Source organism: Papaver somniferum, chromosome 3 (assembly GCF_003573695.1).
Source record: "Papaver somniferum cultivar HN1 chromosome 3, ASM357369v1, whole genome shotgun sequence".
In the NCBI taxonomy this organism is placed as follows: domain Eukaryota; kingdom Viridiplantae; phylum Streptophyta; class Magnoliopsida; order Ranunculales; family Papaveraceae; genus Papaver; species Papaver somniferum.
In genome coordinates, this window is record NC_039360.1 from 31,241,227 (window position 1) to 31,265,700 (window position 24,474).

At 39.2% G+C, this 24,474-nt stretch overlaps 2 protein-coding genes and 2 long non-coding RNA genes across 4 annotated transcripts; 1 reads left to right on the forward strand and 3 right to left on the reverse strand.

Moving 5' to 3' along the window:
* Nucleotides 1–11,390: 11,390 nt before the first annotated feature.
* On the reverse strand, nt 11,391–11,949 carry LOC113361095. Its single transcript, XR_003364940.1, has 3 exons — nt 11,904–11,949; nt 11,747–11,822; nt 11,391–11,483 (listed from the first exon to the last, which is right to left on the reverse strand). It is a non-coding gene; the product is annotated as an uncharacterized LOC113361095 (long non-coding RNA).
* Nucleotides 11,950–11,981: 32 nt separating this feature from the next.
* LOC113359241 lies at nt 11,982–13,965 on the reverse strand. The gene is made up of 3 exons (XM_026602908.1): nt 13,684–13,965; nt 12,150–13,614; nt 11,982–12,046 (listed from the first exon to the last, which is right to left on the reverse strand). The coding sequence occupies exons 1-3, from the start codon at nt 13,963–13,965 to the stop codon at nt 11,982–11,984; spliced, it is 1,812 nt and encodes a 603-aa protein (XP_026458693.1).
* A 174-nt stretch (nt 13,966–14,139) lies between these two features.
* Nucleotides 14,140–14,824, reverse strand: LOC113361093. Its single transcript, XR_003364939.1, has 3 exons — nt 14,729–14,824; nt 14,577–14,627; nt 14,140–14,202 (listed from the first exon to the last, which is right to left on the reverse strand). It is a non-coding gene; the product is annotated as an uncharacterized LOC113361093 (long non-coding RNA).
* Nucleotides 14,825–16,955: 2,131 nt separating this feature from the next.
* On the forward strand, nt 16,956–19,371 carry LOC113361096. Its single transcript, XM_026604460.1, has 3 exons — nt 16,956–18,512; nt 18,975–19,163; nt 19,313–19,371. Exon 1 carries the CDS (start codon nt 17,065–17,067, stop codon nt 18,259–18,261), a length of 1,197 nt encoding a protein of 398 aa, XP_026460245.1. The 5' UTR covers nt 16,956–17,064; the 3' UTR covers nt 18,262–18,512; nt 18,975–19,163; nt 19,313–19,371.
* The last annotated feature ends 5,103 nt before the right edge of the window (nt 19,372–24,474 follow it).

Sequence of the window (24,474 nt, forward strand, 5' to 3'; positions counted from 1 at the left end):
GGTAAAAGAGGAAGTCAATACATGTAGAAAAATAAGCTGAAATTGTGGAAAAATGTCGGAAAAACTAAAATTCGAAAAATCAAGCATGTGCGATATTAAAGGATGAATGTTTCTCATCTCGCTCATTCTACGAAAAGAACGATATGAGAAGAGGAAAAATGTAGGAATAAAGTATTGCACATACAAGTTATGCGAAGAAATGAAGATATAACGAGAGCGAATATGATCGCGCTCAGTTAAGTCAAGATGACGTATCAGATGAAGTCAACATAATCACGAGTAAAATGTGAGGATCTGTGCGAAGTATGGAAGATCTGCGATATAGGCAGGTATAATGATGAGTGCTAAAAAGTGCATATTTCTATATATTTTTCTTGGCATTTAACTCATCTTTTGTGCACTAATTCTACATTTTAACCCATATTCTGTATTTTCATTGTTTTCAAGAATAAATACTTTTCTTAATTAATTTTGCATTTTTAGGTACTAAATAAAGCCTGGTTAACTCACGGAGTGAAAAGAGCAAAGAAACGACAAAGACTCCTGCAGAAAGGCAGCGAAGAATGATGTTTCCAAGAGCCGGATCAACTAGAAGTGGGCTTGGAAGGAAGAATTTGTTCTTAAAGAAGAAGCGGGCTAAGAATTGTCTAAGCCCAAACTCTAACCTAAGTCCAAGCCCAAGCCCAAAGCCTGCCTAAGCTCGTAGCCGTCAGATTGGATCCACAGATGCATCCAACGGTCGCTTCATCACAGTGCATCAAATTCTGAAGCTCCCGTCAAACATCATAGCACCTAACTCTCATCTGGAACGTCAGAATTGTTGCATCTAGAATCCAACGGTCGCTCAAGATCTGCCTCCGTCTCGCCGTTAGATCGATCCATCATCTTCGCATCCAACGTCTCATACTTGCTGCGCATCAACATTTTCTACACCCTCTCAACACCCGAGTACCCAATACCTATACCCTAACCCAAACACACCCTAACCCTAAAACTATCGACTTCACCTCCCTCACCTCCGTCTGCAACAGCCTCACCTTCACCACCTGCTCCGCCACCAACTTCCTGCCGCCTCAACCACCACCGAGCTCTCAAATCACCAACAACCCCATCATCCATCACCTATTCCCTTCTAATTTCAGAGACCTAATTCACCTAATTCACTCGCCTCTTCTCAGAAACCCTAGGCGTGTGAGTTTGGTAAATTAGGTTGAGAAATAACACAAATTGGAGGCATGGGTAGCATCAGGAGAGTCAGAAGAAGAATGGGTCGAAGTCAGAATCAATTTTCAGAGAGTTGGTGAGTTTTAATTTCACTTTTGGTGAAACCCTAATTTTTGGGAATTTTGGGGATTATGCTTGAATGTATAAATTGAGTGCTTGGGGTGTAATTTTAACCATGTCTGGACTAGCCAGTGTGTCAATTAGGTTTAGTTTTAGATTTCTTTGTTTTCCAATTTCAACTTATGCTTCACTGTTTAGTTCTTAGGTTTTGTTTAAATGTTAGTTTCTTCAATTAAATATCAGTTTCATCATGTGAATGTATTTTGCATGTTATGTTTGTGTTAAGTTCTATGTATGTAATGTTTCTTCACATGGTCCTGTAATTTCCCTGTTTAAATCTTAGAGAAGACCATTGAACCATGTTGGTTAGCCATTTGGGTTAGACCCTGTTGAGCTCAAAACATTTAGGTTAGTAACATTCCAAAGGTTCACTGGCTTGTGATTAGTGGTGCTTTAAACAGACCATTAATGCTAGGAGTTAGTGATAATCTAAGGGATTCACAAAGCCATATTAGTTAGAGACCTAGACCTTAAATGACCTGTTATTGCCTATGCTTTAATCATATAGGCAATGCTAGGGGTTATCCAAGGACTTTAGGTAGATAACTAGCCACATGACAGGGATGTAACCAAGGTGAACTAGCTAGGTGAAGGAGAATTCTCATCCATCTTCATACACTTCCATCTTCAACTGTTTTGCTTGTTTTCTGTTTTCTTTCATTTATTTTACCTTCATTGCTCACTGTTTGTTTTCCCCTCATGCTCACAGTGGTGTCTTAACACCACAATCTTTACTTGTTTCATTCACTGTTTACTGCCCCCATTCAGCTCTCATACATCAGTCCATTCAGCTCCATGTTAGCTTAGGAAGCAGCTAGAGAAGCTAGAAAACAACATTTGCTCCCCCTTGTCCCTGTGGACTTTCCCTTTCTTCCCATTCTAGCTACAATTGACCCTGTATACTTGCAGGTCAATTTGTAGGTTGTTTATAAAACCCACCAAGTTTTTGGCGCCGCTGCCGGGGACTTGGCGTTGTGTGTTAAGTTTTTCTTGTGTCTTGCATCATTTTTGCATTGCATTCTAGTATAAGCATTCTAGTATAAGCATTTTTTCATTTCTTGCATCATCCTGCATTCCTTGCTTTCTTCCCTGTTCACTGCCTCTGCTGCTGCTGGTGCTCTTGTGCTGCTGTGGTGCTCCTGCTTGTGCCAGGCCAAGACTCCTGTGAGCTGCTGGGCTTGTTGCTGTGCTGCTAAGGCTGAAACTTGATGAACCAAAGCTGCAGCTAGAACCCAAGCCCTGAACTGGTGAAGCTGCTGAGCCTTGATTGCTGCTGATCTGCTCCTGCTGCTGAGCCTTGATTGCTGCTGCTGGTGCCAGAACTGCTTCCTGAAGCCTACCTGTGCTGCCTGGTGCTTCTGTGGTTTCCTTCCAGGCCAAGCCTGTTGCTGTTGCTGAGTTGATCTGGTGTTGTTGTCTGCTGCTGCTGTAGCTAGACCAAAACACAACTGGGCTACACAAGCCAAAGAAGAAAGACCAAAGCCCAACTGGGCCTTGAGTGTTGAAGCCAAAGCTTAGGATGATCCAAAGCCCAACTGGGCTTTTGCAACCAAACTGAACAGCTGGGCTGTGCTTCAAAGGTAAGCCTAAACCCATTAAGAGAACCCAACCTGTGGGCTTCCATTTTTAATTTGTGGGCTTGTAATAATTTTTTCCATTTTCTTGTTGGGCTTGTAATTTAAGTTAACTTTTGGGTTTGTATTTGAGCTTAACTGTGGGATTGTCCCTATCAAAATTTTGGGCTTCAAAAACCCAACAAACAACCTAAACAAGTTTAACTGAACCTGCCAAGACAAAAATGGGCCAAAACTAAATTTCAAAAACAAGGCTGTGCTTAGTTTTAAAAACAAATTTTGGGCTTCACCAACAGTGGGCCTACAAAATTCAAAGTTTTAAAACAACTCCCAAACCCAACAGCTAGGGCCTCAATCTTTGGCTAACTGAGAGCCCAACAATAAAAAAAAACATAGCTTTCAGCAACCGTCGGATGAAGAGATACAACGAAACTAACGGCGTGAGATGGAGTTAGGTGTTGTAGTGTTGGTCAGGAATTTCAGACTTTGATGTACTGGCGATGCTGCGACCGTAGGATGCTGAGATGATCCAATCTGACGGCTAGAAAGGGAAAACGGGTATGGATTTTGGGTGAGGGTTTTGGGCCTTGGGTATGCCAAGCCCATATCTTCTTTAAGAACAATTCTTCCTCTTCAAGCCCACTTCTAGCCTTTTGGTCTTGTGCACAACATTCTTCGCGGCTTCCTTGTGTAATTCCTCCCGGCTTTTCACCGCTTTTCTGCTCTTTTCCGCTCCGCTATTCATCCAAACTTTATTTATTACCTAAAAAATGCAAAATTAATTAATAAAAATATTTATTCTTGAAAACAAAGAAAATACAGAATATGGGATAAAATGTAGAATTAATGCACAAAAGATGAGTTAAATGCCAAGAAAAATATATAGAAATATGCACTTTTTAGCACTCATCATATAAGTATGCTATAATAGCGCACGTTCATTCCGAAATAAGGGGATATCTTAGCTGTCATCCACTATGTAATACCCTATATAAAGGGTAGATTGGCCTTGTGAGAGGGAGAGTTATTTTAGGATCCTTGGTCAAGAAATTAATAGAGAGAAAGATTGTAGAGAGGGAGAGAAAACTTATAATCTCTATTATCTTGTAATTCATTCTTATGATTTTGATAAATAAAGAAATGATTTACTTCGAGATCGATTGATTATCAAAGGATCTTCATATTTGTGTGGTTGTAGGATTTCCTGCAACTACAAAATGGTGCACTAGCTTTGATAAATTCGGATTCCATTCTCCTTTTGATATATAATGACGGTTAAATATTTTTCACTCTCTATATTTAGCTAATAATATACACCATAGAGTTATTTGTATCGAAAGCGAGAAAACTAAATGATATGGTATCATCACAAAGTTTTTATTATTTTCATAATTGTTCAAGGAGAACTTAGGAGAAGACAAAGAGTATGTGAAACTGTAAGAGGGTTTTTATTGGTAGCAACAACCATATTACATAGCATAGTATACTTTATATACAAGTAGGAAGAGAACCCTAGATACTATATTGGGCCGCACATCCATGGGCTACATGCCCTACAACACTCCCCCTTGTGCGGTTCAAAAACAAAACTTTATACATAGTGCTTCACATATAGTTCTTTGAATGTAGTTCTTCAAATGTCGTTCTCTCCTTGATGACTTATGCCGAAATCAATTTCCTAACTAAAACTTTGACAAGGAAAAATCCAGTGGTATAAAACCTTGGTATAACTCTTCACATGTAGTACTTCACATGTTGTCTCTTACTTTACATGTAATTCATCACATGCAATACGATCTTCAAAGATCGATGATCTAAGTTAATTGCCTCGTTAAAACTTCGTCAGGAAAACCCATAAGGAAAAAACCTGAACTAAATAAAAGAGTATAATATTAATCAAACTTAGAACATAGTTAGATGCATATACGTTGCCTCATTAAAACCTTGACAAGGAAACCCAGTGAGACAAAACCTTGATGAAGGGGAAAGAGTACAACGTGACAGATGCAAATAAAGGTGATCTGTTAAATATGATCACTTTGCTACATTGAAGTTGACTAGTTGCTTCACAACTCCTAAGGCAGAAAATCCTCGTGGGAAAGACAATAGCCTTAGCTGGGAAATTACATTCCCGGTATTTTTTGTTGTCTCATTAAAAACCTTTCCGGGCAACAAAACCCTGTGGGAAAAAGTAACCTCGGTGAAGGAAAAGAGTTCAACACACCATCATATGCTCCCCCTGATGTCAGAAAATTTTCATTATTCTAATGCAGTCAAAATGAGTTTATCACACATTACTTTGGTGACTTGAATGTTTATAAGACCTTGTTGTTGATTCTGGAAGTTACGTTTCTTAACAAACTATCACCATTCATTTCTTTGATTCAGATATTTTCAGTAATATCAACGCGATCTTTATGTCTTCAACGCTCAACATACTTGATGTGTTTAGTGTTATCTCGCTAAAAACCTTGTCGATTAACAAAACCTTTTGGGAAAAACTATTCTCGATCGAAGGGAAAAAAGAGTTCAACATATTTTCAATTTCGAAGTAAAATATGTCGACATCATATCCTTGGATCCTCCCCCTGATGTCGGCATCTCCCCCTGATTACTTTCAGAGTTGTTCCAGAAAGTTCCTTTAGTGATGTATTTTTCAAAACTGAATATTGGTAATGACTTAGAAAATAATCTACCATATTTCCCTATGATTACTTTCGTTGGAGAAGAGATTATTGTTCCTTCATAATCAACAACTTTTGGATTGAACTTTCATTAGCATTCCTTTTAATGTCTTTATAGGGATATAAAAAATTTATGTCAATGGTTATTTTTAAGTACATGATTACATTCAGTATACCATGCCAATGACGTTGCGTTGGCGCGGAGCTATATCTATCTAACAAGTTCCCTGAGGATGTAAAATTTAATCGAGTACATTATTATACTAAGTACAACAATGCGTCTATTGTACTTAGATATGGGAATTTTACCTCCCAACACATCTTCATCATATTCCTTTGGACGAAATGGTTACTTACTTACATTTGAACCTCGACTAATCATGGGAGTGCTATCAGGATGCATGTCTTTGTTAAATTGCCTGACAACTTTAGACATATGCAAACTGGTGGAATAATATACCACAAGCTCAGTATTCGATCGAGCTTTCCCTAGATTTTTCATCTCAAATTCGGATTTTAAATAGCTTTTAAGGTCTCTTATTACATCAAGAATACACATCCTGTTTGTACCATCAACATAAATAGCTACAATTCCAAATCAGGAACTTTCTTATGAATATGCAAGGAAAAATAACTTACTTGTCTATCCCCTCCAAATCAAATAGCCACTTAGACGGGTATACCACATCCGCCTGATTGCTTGAATCTATAAGTGAGCGTTCTATCTAATTGTAAATGCACTATGTGGTTTAGAGTTACTTTTTTTGGGCAACAAAAGTATATCAAGTACTTTTGTAATTATCTTCTATCTCTTGATTCTTTCAGAGATACGTCACAACCACATACATATGTTGCATTTCAAGTCCTTTTGAAATTACCAAGCTAACTAAGTAGAGGAACTCTATAACGTTCATTACAAGAAAACAATTCCAGGGCTTTGTGAGAATCCTCGCGCCACAAGGAGAGTCTTTGTACTTTAAGACTACTTTATTCTCATTTTGTTTTGTGACAAATTAATTATGTATGTCCAATAGGATTTACACTTGGTTGGTTAGCACTGCCACACCAAATACCAGTATATTTGTCAAAGAACTAAGTTCTACTTGGATTGTGTAGGCCAAATATGCTATTTATTGAACTAAACGATAAGAAGCATGGTTTGATCTCATCGTGCTCTATTTCCTTGAGCAACTATATATAAAAATAATCATTAATATTCTCGCACGATCTTTCCATTGACTCGTGTATGTTCTCATAATCCTTTAGGATTTCATTGCTCTCTGAAATCATTAAACTTCGGAGCGTCCTCCAGTATTGATTCATGGACATAGTCATAGACAATCAAATGAGATGATTTCATTATTGATACAAATTAGGTTGTGACTTACTCATCTACTTCCTTTCTAGGTGAGCATCGATCGAACTTGGTGGTATCTCCATCTTCCTTTATGGATCCACGGCCTCAACCACACTTCCACAAGTGTAGTTGTAACACCTTAGTTTATGGTGTGTATCCCTTATTGAGGATTTGTAACTTTGCAGGTAGGTTTTCAGCTGGTATGTGTGATCTCATCACTTTAGCGACATCAATGTACATTCTGAAAATCGATTATTCTTTGTCACTTCACATTTACATTTGTGGAGTACATGAATCTATATGAGACACAATGGGAACACACCACGACAATTCCTGTCATTCCCTTAGAAAATACTTTTTCTTTTCTCCCCCTAACGACGGGAAGACTGTCTCATTAAAGTAATAACCCGAAAATCTAGCGGCAAGATATCTCCTGCCAAAAGTTTTAAAATGCGGATAATTGTTGGGAACTCATTTCCAACATAATTACTTAATAGTTTTGAAGACCCATCATAGTACGATGTGGAGTCGCAATGTCACATAAAATAGTACAACTAAAAATGCATAAATACACGAATGTCAGGCTTAAATCTAGTAACCAACTGGTACGCAGAAAAGGTTGACTAATATTGGGTTCTAAAACGAATTAATTAAAGATGCGTTAATATTGCATATTCCCGAAGAATTTAAAGGTAGGTTTATACGCATAACCCTGCCTTAGACACCATCTGTAATCTTTGATGGTAGCCTCCGCGAGACCATTGAGTATAAGATGCTCTATATTGATCCTATTAAACATGCAATATTCATCAATTCCTTTGGATGTAAATTCTCTAGCATTAACAAGGGTGGTGAGCCTTTGCATTTTTCACTGTGTATTAAGTATTAGGACTTTTTACAAAAATTAAACGCATCGTTTGTTGTGAGCAATAACTGATTCAACGCGTCGAATCATCCACCAGAGACATAAATCACTTGAATGGTCCACATTCTTCATGGATATATGTTCACTAACAACACTTTATTTCTTTGAAGAATGAGTTATCTTTCATTTGCATCTAAGTAAATCATGATGGTCTCAATCATGTTTTACTAAAGAAAGACTTTGTAAGATGAGTGACGTGTTTTTTTACTTTAAAGCATAAAGCGGAGAGGTAGTGCAAATTTATTAACTTTAGAAATTAGTGGTTGTGATAGATGTCGTAACTTCGCATTCTACTAGTTCATTGTATTGTACACTCAAATAAAGTGATGCCCGTATTAATACTTTCAAAACGGAACATCGTGTCACAACCAATGTGCCTTATGGTTATGTCAAAGTCTTCATGAATCAATCCCACTCTATTCATTGTCGGGGTTAAAATGGATTCAGTAATTCAAGTTCCAGTGATTTACATTTCACTAGATTCACACATCAATTTTCTAAGAATATGCTTCCTTCCACATTCATTAGAAATAATTTATAGATGCAATCAACTCCATTCTCACTGTAATTTTCCAAAAAGGTAGGTAATAGTGCACGCATGAACACTCTTTGCACTTAACAAGATGTGATTATCCTTTAGTACATACAGAGCTTAGACATCGAGTCTTTAGAGATTTAATAAGTGGTGTGGTCTTATTATGTAACAAAAGTCGGATTCAACTTAATTACTTTAGAATGAATATATGTTATATTTCATCCAGATATATCTCAAGTGCTTTAGAGAGTTTATGTCTCGTGGGAATGTTGTACTTTCCATTCCATAAGCGCAGACATTTTATCTAGTTCAATTAAATAGTCAATTGGCTAGGCAAAGTTCTTGTTGCCATTAAAGTTGATGTGAAAATTGGTTGCTACTATAATACACACATATATATCAACACCTATGACCAGCTGCATTTCCAACTCTTTCGTTTCTGATGGGAGCTAGGAATACATCATAGCTTCATCCCATATTCAGCAGATACCTGTACTTTGCTGTCATTACTACTTGGGAAAAAAATACATTTTTTTCTCATGATATATAAGTTCCTTTTCACATGCTTTATATGAGTCATTACGTCTAACTCTTATTACTTCGGGGTATTTTCCATTTTCAATTTTGCTACATTTAGATTTATTTGAGAAATTTCTTTTTCTCAATAGGCCAAGAGAATCTCACTACACATGTCAACCACTTACTTTAGGTTGGATATATTACTAAAAATAATCAATTCTCTTCTCGTCATACTTCAACATATACCGGTTCGTTGGTATTATAGATGAAGTAGATAAATGGAATTTTTTTGACTCATATCATCTTTTGTGAGTTCTTCCACAAAAATTGGAATACATGTGATTTTATTTGAATGTATCTTTTGAAACTACAGACAGATTAATAGTCGAGCAAGTGGATCACATTCCACGGATCATTCAAATTTGGGGAAGAAAAAATCATGTACGCATTAATGGTGTTCAAGTACTTCTAAATCCCAAATAAATATATTTGAATTGAGTTGGTACAACCAATTGGGCAAAAGACGTCATTCAACTATAACCAATATCATATTCAATATAACAAAAAAAACAACATTCCAACCAAAATTCTTAATGGGCTTATCTTAAAGGGATAAAAAAACACAGAACTAGGCGTGTTCTAAAAATAGATAAGTAAGCCCCACGAATATCTTGATGTAAATGTAAACAGTTACATACCTCACATTTTGGTTCCTGCCGTATATACGCAAAACCAGAACAGTCCTAGTTGCGCACGCCCAAACCAGAACTTGAATACAACTGGAATACAATTGGACCGATAAGCGGAACCGGGTTGGAACGGACAGATCGGCTGGACCGGATTGGAGCGAACCAGATCGGCTGAACCGGTTTGGAGCGGACCCACTGTGACGGGTCAAGTGGTCTGGACGGACCGGATCATATCGGTTTTAATTTGGCCGGACTGGGTTTTTTTTTCCCTCTGCCCTAATTTCGACTTCCTCTTTTCCGTGAGGATTATACTGCGGATGAGAATTGGATTAATCAACCGCCGCAAAAAAAATAAGAAAAGAAATGATGTACATCATCGATTAGAATCAATCTTTACGCACAAAGATATAAATTTGAGAACATATATATTGTCTCATCATATGAATATATTATTATAAAATCTAATTAATCAATCAATCGTATAAAGACAAAATATCAAAGCAACCATGTGAACACAAACGATTCATTGAACAGGGAGAAGACATCTGTGATATACATGAAATCCAAATATGGAAGGCTAAATTTTATAGAAATTGTTTAGGAATACCTCTTATTGTGTCGTATTTGACTAAAAGCAAAAGGATTCGAAAAGCTTCCGCTTTGAGAACCGTGTAATTTTTTGTTTTTTTCACACATCAGATCGTTTCTTTCCCGCATCATGATCGGCTTTTTCTTCTCCTCTTTTGTGAGAACTCCAAATGACGGACTATTCTCACAAAATCAAACCGAGCACAAACATATACATGTATTAGAAAAACCAAGTCACTCCATTGATTATGAATCCAGGCACAAACGTATACACAAAATACAAAATGTAATCATAGATTCAAATCAATTTTGGATATGCCAAAATCAAAAACAGGAAAAAGGGAAAGAAAAAGAAAAAAGGAAAAAGTAGATGCAACTTATCTTATTGATTTGATTCCACAATTTCGTTGATGTAAATCCAAACACCAATTTTTGAATCTAACAACTTGTGTTCATCATCCATTTAAAAAAAGTAAATAAAATCAATCGCTCTACGGTATAGCATCGTGGTGATAACGTGTTCAAGAAGAACTTAGGAGAAGACAATGAGTATGTGAAATTGTAAGAGGGTTCTTATTGATAGCAACAACAACCATATTACATAGCATATTATGCTTTATATACAAGTAGGAAGAGAACCCTAGATACTATATTGAGCCGCACATCCATGGGCTACATGCCGTACGACAATAATTTTATTTTATTTCTATACAAATGATGATAGGAAGTCCATCAGTGGGCTTTTGTGTACATTTTGTGGCCCAAATCCTATATCTTGGATTCTTGGTCTTCTTAAAAGAAACAAGTAATAATGACTAGATCCTCCACTGAAGTAAGTAGGGCTGTTCATGGTCGGTTTTGGTTCGGTTTTTAGCCAAACCAAAACCGAAACCAATACTATCGGTTTCTTAAAATATGAACCAAACCAATCCATTAACCATTGGTTCGGTTTCTTAATGGTTCTAGCCGGTTTCGGTTTATTCCAGCGGATATCGGTTAACCGGCTGCTATGTCAGTTTCAGGAAACTGACAGTTCAAATCTAAGAAAAAAAAAACATAGTTTAAAGATTTTCAAACCTACCTACAGGCTACATACATTCCCATTCCATACACAATCCAAATTCATAACATTCTTAAACACAATTCAAAAGATAAAGATTAGTAATTCAAAAGATCCACAGTCTCCATAACATCTAAACAACATCGACACTTTCCAGCTATGCATCCACAAAATCAACTGATAGCTTCAGACTTTCCAGGGTTGCTGACTGCATGTATATGAAAATGGCAAGCAACTGGTAGTTAGAATCTAATTCACGTATATTTCCACTAATCCTGATGGCAAGCAATACATGAAAATGCTAACAGTGAAAAGACGTGACATGTAAACACACCATCAGGAGGACAATGTATCTTTCTTTGCTAACTGAACAGGTAATAACTTAACAGGTTTAAGAGGCACTAAATTAGCACATTAAGACTTTAAATTAAATCCAAAGAAAACATGCTTCCAATTGGTGAGATGAATTACCTTGGTACTCCTTAGTCCTCAACATCATCATCTGTTATGTTTACGAACATGGATTTAGAGAGAGAGTCCAAAAATTCTGCAATGAACAAATGCACGATCAGTAGTATACAGTGAGTGTCCAAAAATTCTACAAACAAATTAACAAATGAAATAATACCTGAACTAACTTCCTCTTCTGGTCCCAAGGAAGAAGTATCAAGATCAATCGGCGTCTTCAACCAATTTTGAGCACAAATCAATGCCTCAACTGTTGTGGGAAGTAAAGAACTTCGACATGGATCGAGAATACGCCTCCCAGTGCTAAAGGCAGATTCAGATGCCACTGAAGAGATGGGTATAGCCAATATATCTCTTGCGATTAGTGCCAAAGTAGGATACCTAGTCGAGTTCGTCTTCCACCAACCTAAGATATCAAAAGAAACTTTCTCTTTCCGCGGTTCTCGTTTCTCTCTCAAATAAGTCTCCAGCTCATTTTTTCCTTCATCATCAAAACTTTCCTCTTCTTCTCTTGCTCTCTCTGCCATAAGGGCGGCTGCAGCACAATCTCCTTCATCATCTGGTTCAGCGCCAACAGTATTACCACCACTACTATCTGTTACAACTGTTGAGTTTCCAGCACTCATTTGGACATCCCAGTATTCTTCAAAAAGTGCCTTAAAGTCCCTCATTACAAGATCCATTAGTTCTGTTCTCAAATAACCACCACCAATTCCTAACTGGCCAAGAAGAAACTTCAATCCTAATTCTTTATCTTGTGGATTCAATAATACAACAATAAACATAAGATTGTTCATCTTTTCATAACGTCCCCAATACTCGTTATATTTACTTTGCATTTTAAGACCCATGCTAGAAAGAAATGTATCTTTGTGATTTGCCCATGTGTTTAAAGTTCGATGAATAACACTCACATGAAACAAGAATTCGTGTGCAGTAACATGAGTAGAAGAAGAGAACTTGACAGTAAAATCAAAAAATACCTTCAAAAACTTCGCGAAGGCTCTAGCATACGACCAATCTGATGGGTATGGCGCGTGCAAAGGAGGTGCTGATGGGGCCTTATCAGAACTTGTTCTCTTGCGTTTCTTTCCTCTCTTTGAAGTAGCAATAACTTCTTCATCAGAACTTAAGTCTGCATCTTGGTTTTCATCCACATCCCAGTCAGGTTGGTTATCAACGGTGGAAGTACTAGAAGTAGAAGAAACTAAAGGAATTTGACTTTCAACAAAACAGAACTTCTTCTTGAATGCCTTGTCCTCATACTCTAACCTCTCAAAAGCTGGCTGATACTTCTCAGCTGAGTCTAACATAGTAAATGTCGAATTCCAACGGGTGTCTACATCTAGGACCAAACCCTTCTTGCATTCAATCTTCTCGTAAGCGACACAGTCCATAAATTTTTTCAATCTTGCAGGAGAACTCATACAATACTTCACTACTGCCCTTATTCTCTTAATTGAGATGTCATACTCCTTCATTCCATGCTTTACAACAAGGGCAAGGACGTGAGCAGCGCATCTCACTTGTAAGAAACCCTTCACTAAATCTGAATTCTTTCTGAGTACTTGGTTTTGCAGATATGTTATAGCTACATCGTTGGCAAAAACGTTATCTAAAGTTATAGTAAACACATTTTCGATCTCCCAATCTAACAAGCATGTTCCTATCATCCTACCAATAGTCTCACCGCTATGACCTACAATTTGGATGAAACTAATGATCTTCTTGTGCAACTTCCAGCTAGCATCTATCCAATGTGCTGTAATAACCATATATCCCAACTTCTGAAGTGAGCTCCATGTGTCAGTGGTGAGGCAAACTCTGACTTTATTAACCTTGAAATAATTCTTCAATCTCACTTTCTCGTACTAAAACAGTTCCATAACATCTCTCCGTACAGTGATACGAGATGGTATCTTGAATCTACTCTCAAGTACCTTGCAAAATTCTCGGAAACCTTCCCCCTCAACTATTCTAAAAGGCTGCTCATCCACTATGATGAATATAATCAATGCTTTTCTACACGAATCCTGACAAAAAGTTACAGCAACTAACTTTTCATCTTCTCCCAGCCTAGCAGGTTCAAAAGAAAGAGTCGACTGACCAGAATCCTTAGGAATAAGATTCAGACACTTTCTTAAATGGTTATTCAAGGAGCCGGTCCCATGTGTAGAAGAGTCAGCTTTCATTCTATGTTTACATTTCTTGCAAGTTACCATTATCGAAGGAGGAGGGTCCAGATCAACGTGATCCCAAACCCATGAAGTTTTCTTCCGCTTCTTAGAAGATGGTGCAGTGACAGTGATGGTACCAGCATCGGAAACATTGGCAGCTGGTGCAGATGGAGCTTCACCAGCAGTTGGTACTTTTGCAACTGAACTAAATTCAGTAGAGGCGTTAGAAGATCTTGGAGGAGGATGTAGTGGTGGCAACAATGCATTTGAGTTAACGGAAGCCTGAATATAAACAAGGCAGAAATTCAAATCAGATAACATGTAAAAAAAGCATATCAAAGTGCATTCAAATACTACTTATTAAAAAGATAAGTAAAGTATTTCTATACAATATCTCTAGTCCCTTCAAGTCATAGATTGGTGGATAATATACAGATACTAATTATTTTCGAGTTGGATGGATGATAGATGATACACTTTATATGCACAAAGAAGTATTCTGTAATTAAGGAGTAGATAAATTCACTGGATGTCCTCTCAGCTAGAGCTAAAAGAACGAATTGACACAGTGGTACCAATCACTTGAACGAATTAGTAAAAGAAGACTGCAAATTTTAGAATCCTATTTTTCTAATTCTTGAGGAAAAATATCTTACTGGTGTTGATCCTGATTCCTCCATAGTTGAATCAAAGAAATCAACTTAATCCTGCAAAAAAACAAAACAAGCAAAATCAAATCATTTTAGTAAACCCTAGATTAAATATAAATCATGTAAATCAAGTAACCCAAGTTACATAAATATGATACCTCTTAAAAGAAATTAGATGTTCACTTGTTTATTTCGTCTGAAGAATGAAGATGATACCTTCTACTAGTAAACCCTAGCTAACACTGACAGGTTACAATTACAAACTCATATTAACAGATTTCGCCTGAAAAGAAGGAGGAGGAGAAGGAGAAGAAGAAGAAGAATGAGGGGATGATTAGATTCTACTAGAGTTTAGAGATCACGATTCATGATTTGATTTTTGATTTCTCCTAACTTTAGTTTCTGTTCTATGAACTGAAGAGTGAAGAAGGAGGCGAAGATGTGAAGTGAAAATTAGGTCGACGAAATCAATGTATACTTGGGTTATAACTTAAGAAATATGAAGGGTGTGGATTGAATCTATCTGATATTAATCAACGGTCTATATTTATCGGTTTTCCAATGGTTTTTGGTTCGGTTTTCAGGCCAAACCAAAACCAAACCAATACTGTCGGTTTTTCAAAAAAATTTACCAAACCAATCCAAATCTAAATGGTTTGGTTCGGTTTCTTGCTTATTGGTCTGGTTCGGTCGGTTTCCAACGGTTAACCGACACCATGTTCAGCCCTAGAAGTAAGTACTACATATCTGTGGCATATACAGTTTCTGAAGTTCATAACAAAGGTTATTTTGCACTTGCCTCTAATCTTTTCTTACACATTAAGATGAGCATGTTTCCATTTGATTTTCACTTCATTCAATCTAATAAGGTTCGGAAGGTGTTCTATATTTCAAGTGATTCACAGGTTGATGATGTATGACTTCAGGCAAATGAGACCCTTAACAAATGTTTTTCCTCTGTGACTATACAGTACTGAAGAGTATGATGACTCATAACTCATTAGTCATTTGCTCTTTCACCTCTCAAGTACGGCTGTTCTTGTTATTACCTAGAGAAGTGACATTAATTACCGATGGCAGCTAGCTACAGTTTGTGATCACTTCTTCAGTCATGGTCATCTCACAGATTCTTTAGTCGGTGCTGGAAAAGTCGTCTCTAGGGCCGGCTCCATATTCTCATGACCAACTAAATTAAATCCCCCCATTACCATCATATATCAGCGGTAAAGAATCGGAAGTCAGTTGCCATCAACATCAATATTTAGTTTGTACTGTACCTAGTGACTATTGCATGGTATACTTACTGGTCAACGGAATAAGTAACCGCGTGTTGAAATTTGAATCTTGTAGCCCCTAGAATTTGTGCTCTTGCGTGCCTGCATGGGTCCGGAGATTAGCTGGATTGAGATAAGAATCTGGTCTGATGTTTATACTTTTTTGTGTATATATATAGTGATTGATTTTTGTCAAGGAGCTAAGAAAATCTCCATCTTTTTTGTATTTTCTTCAACAAAGGCAATATTCTCAATTGCCCAATAATTCATTCTCTGCTGGAGCAATGGAGTCTTTGACCAGAAGAAGAACACAACTGGCGATCTTCTTGGTATTCATGTTTCTCTTCTTCATTAGCTTAAACCTCTCACTTGATTCAGGTATTTCTTATGTAATTAGTTCCACTTCAGTAACTTAAGTTTAAAATGCATGATTAGTGAAATTAGGTAAAATGACCAACACAAAGATGCAACCAAACCAAATAGCTCTAAATTGGTCAAAAACTATACATTATTCCCGAGTTACTACATAAAAGAATCAATCACACCCTCTCAGAGACAAATCTTTCGCTTCCGTACTCATCGATTTGTAAAAGAGGCTACAAAAGAATATTGTACAAAAACACCAAATACACCTAATCTAAAAGAAGCTATGCGCTAAAAAGTTTTACAGCGTACAATAACAACAATTTTTACGAGCCAAGTGGGGTACGTAGATCCTTCACGTCACCTGGTATGAGGATTAGCGAGGAATGATTGCACCAGTGGGAGGCTTTTTGAATTCGGATAGTACTCTCATCTTTCGAGTGCCATGAAAATTTCAAATATCATATGGTGAATTCGGCCTTCGGAAAGAAGAAAAAAAAAAGAAGATAAGTCCAATTGTTATGCACCAAAAAAAACCTAGGTAGTAGGTGGATACACAAACAAAAGAAGCACTGCGACCGTAAAAATTAACCACACGGTTAGCGGCTGTCATATTGGCCAGCAAAGACGACTGCCTAATTAATGTGAGGGTCAGATTAGTATTTTTTTTTTCTGTGAGTAAAACATTTAGGGTTTCCCTTTAAAAAGCGCATAAGGTAGAGGTCATTTCTATTCCTCTTCTGTGAGTTTTAAACCGAGGCGGCAAAAAATTACTACCGCTGGAGACACAGTAACCCTAGATCTAGTCTGCAAACGGTTCTTTGTCTTTTCAAGCGATCTTTTATCTTCTTCTCCCTATGTTGGGATCCAACGAACTTGCTGTATCGTCTGCGGATGACTTTGAAAGATCAAATGAAGCGCACCGGATTTTCATGGATGTTTTCTACGGAAGAAACGTTGCAGAATTCAGGGAGAATGGTGATTTTGTGACCAGAAATATTGTTGGATTTGGACTCGGTCCCCAAAACTACAGTGTCTGTATCTCACGGTATTATCTCGATACTTCTACTAAACGAATGAAGCGGTCAGACGGCGGCGTGCTTTCTGCTCCGAGAAATGAATCCTCCAATGGTGATCTACCTATAACCGTTCAAGGTCGTGATCGTGATGGGAATGCCTCTCAAAGTAAGTGTCACAATCGAGTTACTAGAAGTAATACTATCACATATCCAGTCCATGAAAAATCTCATGAATCCACTCCTTTTACTTCAAATGTAATTTCACCCACTGTGTCAAATAACTCTTTGACGGATCTATATTCTCGTCTACGTGACCATGTCAATTATTTACTTAAGGCAGCAGGTTGGGTAATTGAGAAGAAGAAGGTAGGCAAAAAGTCATTTGTGCATACAACTTATAAGTCTCCCACTGGAGAAATCTTTACTGCATTTTACAAAATTTGGGACTTATTTGGGAAGAGTCTGTTAATGTTTGCTGGTAGTAGCTACAAGATGGTACAGCAAGAAGACGGCAAACAGTGGATTAATATTAAAGAGTTTGGCTCTGACCTATCACAAGCACTGATAGATTTTGAGACAGAGGATTGCAGTCAAATGGAACCTACGTACGCGTTGGTTCGTAAATGGAGTCTTCTGGATCCTTTTGTTACAGTGGTGATGATTAAAAAACAGATTCTTACCCTAAGAAAGGGAATGCCAGTCAAAGTAGCCACAACTGTGGTGTCAGATTTGAGAGATGCAGATTCAGTGGCTGAGGGGATTGAGGCTGTGCCCACTCAGCAAGATAATTGGTTAAACTTGGCATTGGAGTTAAGGCCACCAAACTTGAAGAATCTAAAGAAAACTCAGGGTGATGATAAAGCACTGGAATTTTTCACGCCTGCTGATGCAGTTCCTGAATTTGAAAATGCCCGAAAGAAGCTTGCACAATCCGGCTGCAGTGGCACTGCAGCGTCAAACCTTAAGATGGGCCTCCTAACATCTGGAACAACAGTGACTTGTCTGACAAAGAAGAGGCGGAGAAGGAACTTCTGATGCTCAACTGTGAAAAACAAAAAAAATAAAAGAATAAAAAGTTGTTCGTCTGTCAGATTTTCTGAGCACCAATTAGCAGTGGTTTTTACTTTTTAGTGTTTTCGTAGTCAATTGCTCTTTCATCTCAGTTCTCAAGTAAGGATATTTTTGTTATTAGTTACCAATAAGTTGTGATCATATCTCCGGTCATAGTCATCTCACAAGCTAAACGGATGGTGGCTAAAGCAAGTCCAGGAAAGCTACCAGTCCCAGTAAGTAAATGTCGAACTTTGAATTTTGTAGCCCTTAGAAATATGTGGTATCTGCCAACTGGTTGATCTTTCTTTTAAGTCATTTTCCGCTCTTTTTCTTTCATCTGTATAAGCCGTATTTTCAATTTCCCAATAATTCATTCTCTTCTGAAGCAAATAATGGAGTACTCCTTAACCAGTTGTGTTTAGATAATTAAATGTATGAGATTAGCATGATAATCAGAAAAAAGTGTCAAGTGGAAAGATTTTTATTGAATTTCTTTTTCACGTGTACACACACATTGCATCATTTTGGCATTGGTGGAATAATGAACAAGTGAGGAATGAGGAAGGGAAGAAATACCTCGTGGATAAGAACATTTTCGTAATTGTAAAAAATGAGAACTGGTTGCCATAAACACTTCCAATTCTTTATTGTGTTATATATGAACTCGATGTTTCTAACCTCTGCTATTTCACCAGATCAGTGGTATCGTGTGGATTACTACGGGACTGTCGAGCGACTCGATGCTCCTGAGTAACTTTGGGTATCATGCGGGACCGTGCGACTCGATGATCATTGGAAATTGGGTATCATGAGGGACCGTGCGACTCGATGATCATTGGAAACTGTAGGTGGTTTAATGACACCAGCAATATTAGAGAAAAAGGGTAAGTCAAGTGAAATTAGTGTTTTTGGATCAACGTTATTGCATAGATGTCATGTAATGAGTTTCCTTACAGTGAAGGAAATTTATTTGTACTTGGAAAATAAAATACTAGTGTTGATACATGAAAAATAACGCCCCTTATGTATTTAGGTATCCCCAAACCAGTGGCCGAATCCAGTAAGAAACATAGGAACTTGGAGACTAAGCCCAAGTCCAATAAGGAATCATCCATTAAGAAAGAAGGACAAGGAAGGGATTAACGGATAAGAAGGAGGTTACCTTAAGGAATGGCACTAAAAGTAATTAAGAAGGTTTAGGATATGTGGCATGATGTCATAAAAAGAGGGGTTTTTAGAAAAGCCTATATAAGGAAGGACAAGGTACAATGGAAAGGAAACTCTCTCTCTCTTACTATTATTGGTATTATAAGGTCATGTGTAATAGCTAGGACGGGTAGGACCTAAACCGAAATTTGGGTATTAACATTTGGCGACCACATCTGGAGGCTCGTGCCTAGCTCACAAATGACAAACATAGGAGGCGTCAATCCGGGCGCTATAGGAGATCAATCGGCTAATCAATCCATTAACCTCGATCAAGTAACTTTAGAGGATGATGACAACGAAGAGGAAACACCGATCCTAAGCGTCATCAAGCAATCGACAAATCATGCAGCTCGATCAACGGAACCCGCATCGCTTGCACTACAGAGCATGCAAGAAGAATTGAAACGGCGCGCTCGAAGGAGACGAGAATTGGAAAATTGGATAGCCCAAGCGGTCGTAGCAGGACAAAGCGCCCCCGAAGAGGCGAGAGAAGAAGAACACCAGGCCAATAGAACAACAGTAACATCACAAGATAAAATCGCCGAATACCTAGAGCAGAACTACTATGTAGTAAAACAAGACAACCATTGCCGCGTAAGCATCCCATACCCCGCACATATCCAGACGTACTCGTACTCCGAAGATTACATCTCTCCAAAGTTCAAAACATATGAGGGACATGGGAATGCGCGAGAACATCTTATCCGATTCTTGTCAGCTATGAACGATAGGGCCAATGATGAAAAATTGTGCTTAAAATAATTCCCTAAGTCACTTACGGGCACGACATTCTTTTGGAATGACAATTTAAAAGAAGAAAGTGTTGATTCCTGGAAGACCTTGTCTACAATCTTTCTTGGAAAATTTTATTCGTCTAAAAGGAAAATCACTGCGATAGATCTAAGCAGGAGCGGACAATGAGTAGGAGAAGACATAGGAAAATATATCTCGCAAATTCAGACGCTTGACTTTAGACTGTCATGAAGATATCAATGAGGAGGCACTTGTGGAGATTGGCGTACGAGGAATGACCCCGAAGGAAGATTGATTAATTTCAAGTTCCAAACCTTTGTAGAGCTAGAAGAAGCGGCCGACAGGATCTCCGACTGTATAGAAGACGTACCCAAAGAATCTACCTGGCGTACCACAATCAGTATTGTGTCAGGAACTTCGTACGATGAGAGATCCAGAGCTAACAGAGAAAATTGGAATCCGCCACAAGGAGATGGCAGGAATAAAGGAAGGGGTGGAAGAGGAAGGCGAGACAACAAAGCGCCACCTCCTCTCCCGTGCAGTAAAGATCGAATAATCAAACTCTTAAACCAATGGGTCGCTGAAGGCGAGATTCAATTGCCTCCGACCACGGTGGACATCAATAAAATGGACAAAAGCTCAATTAATTACTGTCATTATCATCGAAGAATGGGGCATCCAACAGAGGAGTGCTTCGTCATTCGAAACATATTTGAACGAAAACAGATAGCCGGGGAGATCGAGAGAACAAAGCAAACGATCGCGCACGATCCATTCCCACTCCATTAACCCAGAAGAGAATGAACCCAAGTACAGGTGCTCGAGCTGTAATCAACTTTATTCTGGTAAAAGAAAAAAAAATATATATATATATATATATGTATAATAATAATAGACGTTTCTAGAATTGGCGAGCAAACACTTCAAAAGGTATCAGGTTAGCTAAAGGCGCCTGATTGACTGACAAACTTTACAAACGGTCCCGGCATGCCAAGCGCGTTCGGTTGACTGACAAAAGGTCTCAGGTTATCCAAAGGCGCCTGATTGACTGACAAAAGGTCTCAGGATAGCCAAAGGCGCCTGATCGACTGAAAAAATTTACAAAAGGTCTCAGGTTATCCAAAGGCGCCTGATCAACTGACAAAAGGTCTCAGAATAGCCAAAGGCGCCTGATCGACTGACATACTTTACAAAATGTCTCAGGTTAGCCAAAGGCGCCTGATCAACTGACAAAGGTCTCAGGTCAGCCAAAGGCGCTTGATTGACTGACAAACCTCAAAAAAAAGTCTCAGGTTAGCTAAAGGCGCCAGATTGACTGAAAAACTTTACAAAAGATCCCGGCATGCCAAGGGCGCTCGGTTGACTGACAAAAGGTCTCAGGTTATCCAAAGGCGCCTGATTGACTGACAAAAGGTCTCAGGATAGCAAAAGGCGCCTGATCGACTGATAAACTTTACCAAAGGTCTCAGGTTATCCAAAGTCGCCTGATCGACTGACAAAATGTCTTAGGTCAGCCAAAGGCGCTTGATTGACTGACAAAAGGTCTCAGGATATCTAAAGGCGCCTGATCGACTGACAAACTTTACAAAAGGTCTCAGGTTATCCAAAGGCGCCTAATCAACTGACAAAAGGTCTCAGGATAGCCAAAGGCGCCTGATCGAATGACAGACTTTACAAAAGGTCTCAGGTTAGCCAAATGCGCCTAATCGACTGACAAAGGTCTCAGGTCAGCCAAAGGCGCTTGATTGACTGACAAAAGGTCTCAGGATAGCCAAAGGCGCCTGATCGACTGACAAACCTCACAAAAAGTCTCAGGTTAGCTAAAGGCGCCTGATTGATTGACAAACTTTACAAAAAATCCCGGCATGCCAAGGGCGCTCGGTTGACTGACAAAAGGTCTCATGTTAGCCAAAGGCACATGATTGACTGACAAAAGGTCTCAGAATAGCCAAAGGCGCCTGATCGACTGACAAACTTTACAAAAGGTCTCAGGTTATCCAAAGGCGCCTGATCGACTGACAAAGGTCTCAAGTCAGCCAAAGGCGCTTGATTGACTGACAAAAGGTCTCAGGATAGCTAAAGGCACCTGATCGACTGACAAACCTCACGAAAGGTCTCAGGTTAGCCAAGGGCGTCTGATTGACTGAAAAAAGGTCTCAGAATAGCCAAAGGCGCCTGATTGACTAACAAACTTCACAAAAGGTCCCGGAAATGCCAAAGGTGCTCGGTAGACTGATAAAAGGTCTCAGGATAGCCAAAGACACCTGATTGGCCGAAAAATCGTAGGGGAAAAGAAAGCACGTTTAACTAACGCCCGCATCACCCAGCAACCCTTTGGAAAAAAAAGGGGGAGTAGGCGCGTTTACCAACGCCTGTCCCACCCAGCAACCTTTTCAAATAAAAAAAAAGGGAGGGGGAGTCGGCGCGTTTACCAATGCCTGCCCCATCTAGCACCCACTGAGAGAAGAAAGATGAGGGAGCAGGCACGTCTCACCAATGCCCTCCCCAATTAACACTCTCCTTTCTAAAAAAAAAGAAGGGGAAAGGGAGGAATAGCCGCGTCTAACCAACGCATACCCTAAATTCCAGGAAGATATAATCAGGATTGTCGAAGGCACTCGATTACTAAAAATTCCTGACGACATACATAGGCCTCGAAGGGCCCGTACACAGTCAAACTGACAAAGTGAGCAAGTATGTCAGATATCTGGGAGACGGACGAACTACTGTTGTTTCGCACTAACAATAAGCATACTTGAAAAGAATAGTAAACACTCGCCTAATCACATGCATATTTCAAAAACATATATATAACATAAATATAATAATAATAACCAACAATATAAAAGGAAAGCTAATAAATAAACACCAGCATAAGAAATCAATCCGAACATCAACAGAATATTTCGCAAGAACAAACAAACAACAAATCCAGCACGGGGAGACGAAGGAAAAGCAAACATGCAAAAAGAAAAAGAAAGCGCCTTAGGCAATATCAGAGCCTCTCTAACTCTTGTCGCTTCTCTTCGAGCTCCGCGCGAACCACCGCCTCAGCATGCAACACCTCTTCGTTGGCTAACCCGACGTCATTAAGCAACATATTCAACACCATCCTCTTGTTGAAAGTCGTCTCCACGCACTTCTCTAGCTTCACCTCTAATTAGGAGATTTGACCAGAAAGACGATCGCGAGGATCATTGTGGCTCTTCACCTTTACCAACAACTCCTTCAACCACGCTATAGGAAACCTGACGTTGAGCGCAGACTGCACGGCAGCTTCCCAGCTACGCAGTTTTACCTCACCAACATGATCATTCCCCACACGAGTAAGTTGGTCCGCTATCTCCAAGAGGTTCCTAGTCATGTAGCACAAGATGGGGATGGCCAAAAGACCCTCCTTTGCCATGTGACCACCTCCGCGCTCAACAATGTCTCTATAAGTAGAGGCAAAGATAGTCGGCACCCAGAAGCCATGAACGAGGGTGTGGGTAGCAGGATCCACCCCGGCCTCTTCAGCACTCACCACCACTAGAAAGTGGAATTTCACATCCTTGGATCCTCCCGTTATAGCGGGATCGACTGCCACGTTGGTGGGAGGAACACCAGTTTGCTCCTCCGGGAGAACCGGTGAACTGTCGACATCCGCCTTAGGGAGTTTGGAAGAACCCTCACTGCCAGGAACCACGCGCCTGGTACCTCCCATGTCAGGCTTCGTGGGTTCCTTGCGTTTCTTTCCCATGACCTGGCACCAGCCACAATATTAAGAGAACACAAACACAAAAGCAAGAGTACGAAGAAAAAAAGGAGGGGGGGTGAACCAGCCTCCGGAATCGACAAGCATGGTGGGATAACAGCAGTTTTGGGACAAGACGCGGAGGAATTAGAAGACGATTCAGAGCCGCTAGCGGAGCCTGACAAACGAGAAATGAGCACCATTATGAAACATCTTGGATTTATAAGAAAAGAGGAGAGAAAGACAAAGAGAGAAGGATAAATCAAAGACGCATATTAAATAAGGAACCACCTGCAGAATCATTAACGGTTGGTGCCACGTTGGTCGGTCGGACCCAGAAGGGCTCATCGAATGCAAGACGGCACTTGGGGACACTGGAAGTTCACCCATACCACGTATGGTCTCAGCACTAAGAGGGTGAACAAATGATACGTGAAGGCGTGGCGTAACCCAACCGGCCCTTGTCGGGAGACTGACTCCTAGGTCTCTCAGTTGATCCA